Here is a 7,500-nt window from a genome sequence, read left to right on the forward strand (position 1 = left end):
ACATGCGAGAGTGCGGGACCCTCTTGACCGGAGGCGGCAGTGGAGGAGGGGGAGGAGATGGAGGAGGAGGAGGAGGAGGAGGAGGAAGTGGTAATAATGGAGAGCAGCTTTGTAATACCGCCGGTGCCGCCGCCCTATCAACGTTCGCCCCCGTTAACCGCAATAACTTCAGCGCCGCAGGAAAAGAAGAGGAGGAAACTGAAGGAATGCCGCTGCTTCCTAGTAAGTCCTTCAAGAGCATTTTCTCTCAGAAACTTTATTTGATATTTGGTTTCAGACATACTAGCATAACGTCACACCTCTTTTTTGCAGTAATGACACCAATTAAGCGCTGAAACTATAGGTCGTTTTAGGAAAAAGACAATTTTCTTCATGGGGATGACATGTGGTCATGGACATAGAACTGCCTAGTGTAGGCCTTATGGTCTCTTGCAATCTACTTTATTCTTATGTTCTTAAGGTTATTTCTGGCCAATACTATACGCTTTTACTCATCCCAGAGGTGATTTCTGGAGGAAAGGGTCTTCAGTTGATCAAGACTAAGTTTTGTCCTTAGTATATCTTTTGGATGAATAATGTTTACCCAAAGCCGGAGCAAAATCTATAGGTACGGCACGTGTTGTCAATTACAGCAGTAAAAACAACAATACCACCAATAATACCAACAGCTACAACTGCAACAGCAACACCAGCAGCAGTAACAAGCAGCACAGTACAGAAGCAGCACCAGTAACAGCAGCAGCAGCAACAAGAGCATCAGCAATTGCGACATATGCAAAGCCAACAACAACATTGTTAACAAGAATAGCAACAGAAGGAGGAGCAGAAACAAAAGGAGCACTGTCAACAGAAATGGTATTAATAGAAACAGCACCAGTAGGAACAACAGCAACACAAGTAACAGCAACACCAGCAACAACATTAGCAATAGCAGCATCAAAAGTAGCAGCAGCAACAAAAGTAGAAGCAACAAAGTAGCAACAGGAGCAGCAAACAGCAGCAATAAAAGCTGCAGTAACAGGATTAGCAACAGCAATAGCAGCAATAGCAGCAGTAGCAATGGAAACTACAGTAGTTATAACAGTAATAGTAACACCAACAGCAGCAGTAGAAGTAGCAGTAACATTACCACTACCAACAACAATAACAATCCACACCACAGACTACAGCCAACAATCAATATTTACATGCATATATATATATATATATACCAAAGGCTTTCTTCCCCCCTCCCGTGTAAAACAACCAATATCTACATACAATCATATACCAAAGGCTTTCCCCCCTTACACGGGGTGGGGGGGGGGGGTAGCCAAAAAGAAAAAGGCATAGAAACCACTCCCACCCATTCCATTCCCTATATATTCCACTCCCCTCCACCCTCCTCCCTCCCTCTTATCTTGGCACCTCCTAGATGACGGGTCATCCCTGCATCCTGTCCAATGCCCTGGGTCAGAAGCAGTGTCGCAAGACACAGCACATCCACAGCAAGGCCACTTCATAAATTCGGCGACCCCCCCCCTCTCCGTCCCCTTATGCAGAAAAAGAGAAGACGGGGAGAAATACCTTGGGGCTGCATCAATTTATTTCTCATACATACTTCCTCACCCCCCATCCCCCACCCACTCCCCCTCATGCATCACAGCATCATCCATACACAACCCCTCTCCATTCACCTCTATCTTCTGTCCTCTCCCGTCCTTCCTAAACAGACATTCCTCTCTTTTGTAACCCCCCTTTCACTCCATCCATCCATCTCATCCCAGGACACCCCTTCATATTCACTCCTTCCACCTCTGCTTTCCACACCTCTTTTAGTAATCTTTCTTCACTCATTCTTTCCATGTGTCCAAACCATCCTAATACTCTTTCATCAACCCTATCTCCCAACTCCCTTTCCACCCCTGTTCTCCTCACCTCCTCATTTCTCACTCTATCCAGCCTAGTAACCCCTATCATACTTCTCAGACATTTCATCTCTCATCCTCTCTTATGTTCCATGTTTCTGCCCCATACAGTGTTGTTGGCACAATCACTCCTTCATATAACCTCCTCTTAGCATCCATTTCCAGACGTCTATTTCTCATTACACTTTTTAATCCACCAAGGCATTTACTCGCTTCTCTCAATCTACATTCTATCTCCACCCCCACTCCTCCCTTTCCTGCCACATTCGCACCCATGTATCTAAAACTATCCACTTCCTCCAGTCTCTCACCCTTAATGCTCACTTCCAGCCTGCTGTCACTCTCTCCCTTTGTACATCTCATCACCTTACATTTTCCCACATTTATCCTCAGCTTCCTTCTTTCACACACCTTCTCAAACTCTGTCGCTAACTTCCTCAATTCCTCCTCTGATCCTGCTACAAGCGCATTGTCGTCAGCAAACAACAACTGGCTTATTTCCCACTTTTCTCTATTTTCTTTAACCATCTCCAACCTCTGACCCACTACCCTTGCATTCACCTCTCGCACCACCCCATCCATGTATAGATTGAACAGCCAGGGTGACATAACATCTCTCACGAAGTCCCACCTTTACCTCAAACCATTCACTCTCCATTTCTAATCCTAACACAAGCTCTACTACTCTCGTAAAAGCTCTTGACTGCTCTTAACAGCTTTCCTCCTATCCCATATATCTGCAATACCTCCCACAGTGCCCTCCTGTCTACCCTGTCGTAAGCCTTTTCCAGATCCATAAAAGCCCAAAAAACATCCTTACCTTTTCCTATGGCTTTCTCACATATGTCTTACCACAAAAATCTAACCTACACAACCCCTCCCTGTCATAAAACCACACTGTTCCTCACCAATTATTCCCTCAGTTCCTCTCCTAATCCTCTCAATCAAAACCCTCCCATAAGCCTTTCCAACTACACTCAACAAGCTGATCCCTCTGAAACTACTACACTCACACTTGCCCCCCTTTCTTTTGTAAAACGGAACTATACAGGCACTCATCCAGTCCTCCGGCACTCTACCCTCTCTTAAACAAACATTAAATAACCTCACCAGCAAGTCTACCATAACTGTACCTCCTTTCTTCAGACATTCTGCATAGCATCCATCCAACCCAGGTGCCTTACCTGCTCTCATCATCTTAACAGCTGCTTTCACTTCATCTTTCCCTATTTCTCCTCCATTTTCCTCACTCATCACTCTCATTTTCTTAGCACTTCCCACTCCAACTACCTTTCCGTCACTATCTTCCTTCACATTTAGCAACTCCCTAGAATATTCTGCCCATCTTCCTCTCTTTACCTTCTCTTCCATTATCATCTCTCCATCTGCACCTTTTACCTTTTCTTCTCTACTTGATTCGCCTCCTCTTCCTCTTTTAATTTCTTTCCAAAACATCTTTTTATTGCTTTCAAAATTTTCTGTCATACTCTTACCCCATTTCACATCTGCTCTCCTCTTTGCTTCCTTTATCTTATGCTTAACTTCCCTTCTCTATACTTTGTACCTCTCATACTATTCCCTCGTCCTAATTTGTAGCCAATCTATGAATGCCTGTTTCTTCTCTTCTACACCCCTCTTTGCTTCCTCATCCCACCACTCACTACCCTTCCTTCTATTTCCTCCCGCCCTCCTTGTTCCACACACCATCTTTGCACACCTTATGACTCCCTCCACTCCTAGTTCTACTCTATCCTTCACTCTCTCTCACTCCTCTCTCAGCTTCTTCTTATACTCATTCTCCTTTCATTCAGTTCACTCTAAGTACCTCCCTAGCTTCTGCCCTTTTCCTCTTTCTCCACCTATTCTCCACTCTCAATTTACCTTCCACCAGAAAACGATCTGATATTCCCCCACTCTCTCCCCTTACATCCTTAACTCTTCCTACCATACTCCAGGTTACCACTATATAGTCCATTAGAGCTCTATCTGCAACCCTTCCATCCACCACCCTCTCCCATGTGTACTTATGTTTGGCTTTCTTCTTAAACACTGTATTTGCTATCATCAACTCTCTTTCAAGACACATCTCCACCATCAATTCTTCACTACGATTTTTATCTGGAACTCCATACTTCCCAATCACTCCGTCTATTGGTTCATTTCCTACCCTAGAATTAAGGTCTCCCAATACAACTACATTGACATTTCTCCCTAATCCCTCTATGCACTCATTTATATCTACCCAAAAATCCTCCCTTTCCTCTACGCTCTTCTCACTACCAGGCCCATACGCACTTACAAAAACCCACATCTCCCTTCCCAGCTTCACCTTCATCCACATCAACCTTGATGAAACCTCCTTCCACTCCACTACACGCTTACTTATTTCTTCACTTAATATCTAACAACGAAAATTCGCCAACCAAAAAACAAAAACTTAAAAGACAGAAACCAACAAAGAAAAGCCAAAGACAAAATAACAAAAGCGATGGATGAACAACAAGAAGCCAACAACCAAAAACCGACAACCATAGCTAACAAGAAATGACCAGTCCTCAACCTGTAACCAACTATCAATATCATTGTGTTGAAGAGAACTTGTAAGAAATCCCTTTTTGTCTTTTAATTCTACTATATCTACTCGTCTTTAACAGTTTTTTTCTCTTGTACAGGATCGAGCGGTACGTCCCCAAGGATCCTGAGTGGAAGCGGAGGGAAACCGGACGATCCACTCCTATCCAACAAGCGCCCCGACGTGACGGTCAAGGACGATGTTGAGGATGAACAGTGCAGCTTTGAAGAGATCCTTCTGGCAAATAACATCAGTCTGAGTTCGGACGACCTCACCTCCAACCTGCCAGACCACAAGACTCGGTATAACATCATATCAGATTTGGAGGAGGACCCGAGTACGGAGACAGGTAACAAGATCTCCAACGTACCCGGGGATGGAGACATTCACGATCATCCTCTGTCTCAGGGATATGGAAATCCACAACAACATCCAACTCGTCCTCATCTCCCCGACGTAGCTCCAGAACGATACGGAAGCCCTCGAAGTCGTAGACCTTTCCAAAGGAAAGACTACGCCCGGGTATCGGACGTCTCTTTCCTGTCCAACCTGGAGGAAACCACCATTGACCCGTCTGACCCCGAGTGCGACTTCCACGACTCAGGTCATAATACAGAGGATGAAAAATGCTGCACTGACGCTAGACTAGACTCATCTCTTCAGGAATATTTTCTTTGAAAAATGGCCATTCGGCCGTTTTCGATTACTTGACGTCACCTGCAACCTTGTCAAGGGTCGGCGTTCAAACCGATGGGAAATGATCTGGTTGCTCCCTCCAAAAATAGTTACATTGAAACAATTGGCGCAGGCTCCGGTTCTACTTTCAGATCATAGAGGGCAGCAGTGAAATGGTCGTGGCTCCAAGAAAGTGTTGCCCTTGACGACGACAAAGATAAGGATGATAGAGGCCATATCTTAACCGGAATATGAAAAATTATATATAGAAATTATATATATACATATATATAAATATATATACATATATACAAATGAATATATATGGTATCCCTGTATGAGATACATTCATCCGAGTCCGCCATGGTGCTATGTGTATCTTGCTAGATCAATGCAATATCCGCTAAAGCTAAACCATCGCATATTGCTGCTGCTGTACAATACGTTATACCCCTTTGTAAGAAATAGAGGAAAATACGAGAGTTGAAACTTGAAATACTATTGCCTTAAAGACATATTGTGAATAATTAGAAGGGAATAGTCGAACCTATTGATTAATGCTTCTGCAACTAATACTGCCAAGTCAAGATGGTGATGATAGGACTGGACGTTCAGATGTGTCATATAGAATGATAATTGTTTGCGTCAGCATGGAAATGCTCCGAAAGCTTCGGTCAAAACGAAATACGGGGCAGGACAAGTTATTTGAAAGTATGCTTTCGTGGAAAGAATCCGGCTCGTAAACTTGTGGGTGACACTTTGTTCTAGAATGGAAATATTTTAAAACGTAGAGAACACTGAGATGTGATGCGAATGTCCGTTTTTGTAATGAAGGAATACCTTGCACATATATGCCTGTACACATTTGTGTGCATGTGTATTATATTCACTTCTTTTACGAGCTTCAGAAAGACTTCATCGTCCCGTCTCCCAAAAGAAAATGTTATTCTTTGCAATACTTATGACTATTATGCTGTCTTTCTTGACGATCGATGTCCCAGGTAGCGGCCATTATTTTTTCAGTGTACTATGCTGGCCTACTTGACGCTAAAAGTCGTATAAGTAGCAGCCCACTACTGCAAAAACATGGTAATCTAATAATCATCATAATTATCATTATTATTCATTATTGCTATTATTGTTATTAATGTTATTATTTTTCACAAAAGATTGTTTCTGAGTGGTTCTAACCACTTCAATTCTTTTCTTTTTCTTCTTATGAGTGCAAATTCAGATGACCATGATCCAAGAAGATTTCAAGTCTGTAATGTCCATGGAAGTACAAGAAATCCGAAAATTTTATGATGTCTCATGTGAGGTACAGCAAGGTGCCAAAAGAGACAAGTGCCGTTTTTTTTTTTTTTTTTTTTTTTTTTTTTTTTTTTTTTTTTAATCTTCCTTTGTACTCATATCCCTGCCAATGTGTTGGATGAATAATGCCCTACCAAAGAGTGGCGCGTATTATAAACTCTGGTATAAGAGCAGATTGTGAAAGAAAACAAAAGTATCCCATAGGCTTTTAACCCGGTGTTTTGTTGGTGTCTGTATACCCCTGTAGTCATTGCATGATGACCAAAACTTGTCATCAAATTAGTTTTTGCCCGGGTTACCAAAGCTAAGGAAAAACCAAAATAAATTATAATCTAGATTTAAACAACCATCTAAAGTTCTCCAAGTAAAACATCACTGCTGACAAAAAAGAAAAATCATGGTAGTAATTTGGCAAAACATTTGTATATTTTCAACTCTACTGTGAAGCAGGTAACAGCGGGCTCCCACATCTTGATATGAGTCACAAGTGATGTAACCTTATAATGTAATTAATTCCAGGTTAGCAAGTGATCTGTGAGGTCACAATGTAACAGAAACTGAAGTAGTAAGCCATGGAAAATGAATAGTTCGGGCCTAGGCGTCTTTAGTTGGAGACAGGAGTCCAAGACATTACTCACACCATAGTGACTATCCCGGTCCAGTGAAGGATAACTGCTCTACCTTATTTAAATTGTGATCTCAATGGTGAGGCAAACTTTGCAACTCCTACTTTACCTCTGAATTTCTTTCAAAATATTACTGGATGTACATGACCGAACGCTGACATGAGTGTGGTCGGAAATATATATACACCATCAATATATATTTGATAATACAGTATTTGGATTGTAAATATAGTGTGACTGGACCGTGATTCTCACTACTGCGTGAGTAAAGCCCATATGTAATTGAGAATATTTTCATAATCCAAGGTTTCTACAGTGAACAGGAAGGATATGCTTTATCATTTTCTTTTGCTTTCCGAGTACTGCATTGCCTGGATCCATTGTATGCATACAGTTCTGGAACCTTGTG

At 42.2% G+C, this 7,500-nt stretch overlaps 1 protein-coding gene across 2 annotated transcripts in view; it reads left to right on the plus strand.

Moving 5' to 3' along the window:
- The window catches only part of LOC143023548 (uncharacterized), a 36,562-nt gene that overhangs the window by 28,122 nt on the left and 940 nt on the right, over positions 1 to 7,500 (plus strand). For both annotated transcript variants that reach the window (XM_076182104.1, XM_076182106.1), the window contains 2 exons: positions 1 to 222; positions 4,580 to 7,500. The exon at positions 1 to 222 is cut by the window's left edge and continues 21 nt beyond it; the exon at positions 4,580 to 7,500 is cut by the window's right edge and continues 940 nt beyond it. In XM_076182104.1, coding sequence (XP_076038219.1) covers positions 1 to 222; positions 4,580 to 5,157 — 800 coding nt within the window. In that variant the 3' untranslated portion in view covers positions 5,158 to 7,500. The remainder of the gene's footprint in view (positions 223 to 4,579) is intronic.

Source organism: Oratosquilla oratoria, unplaced genomic scaffold (assembly GCF_046742065.1).
Source record: "Oratosquilla oratoria isolate Oo_2021 unplaced genomic scaffold, ASM4674206v1 SCAFFOLD50, whole genome shotgun sequence".
Taxonomy (NCBI): domain Eukaryota; kingdom Metazoa; phylum Arthropoda; class Malacostraca; order Stomatopoda; family Squillidae; genus Oratosquilla; species Oratosquilla oratoria.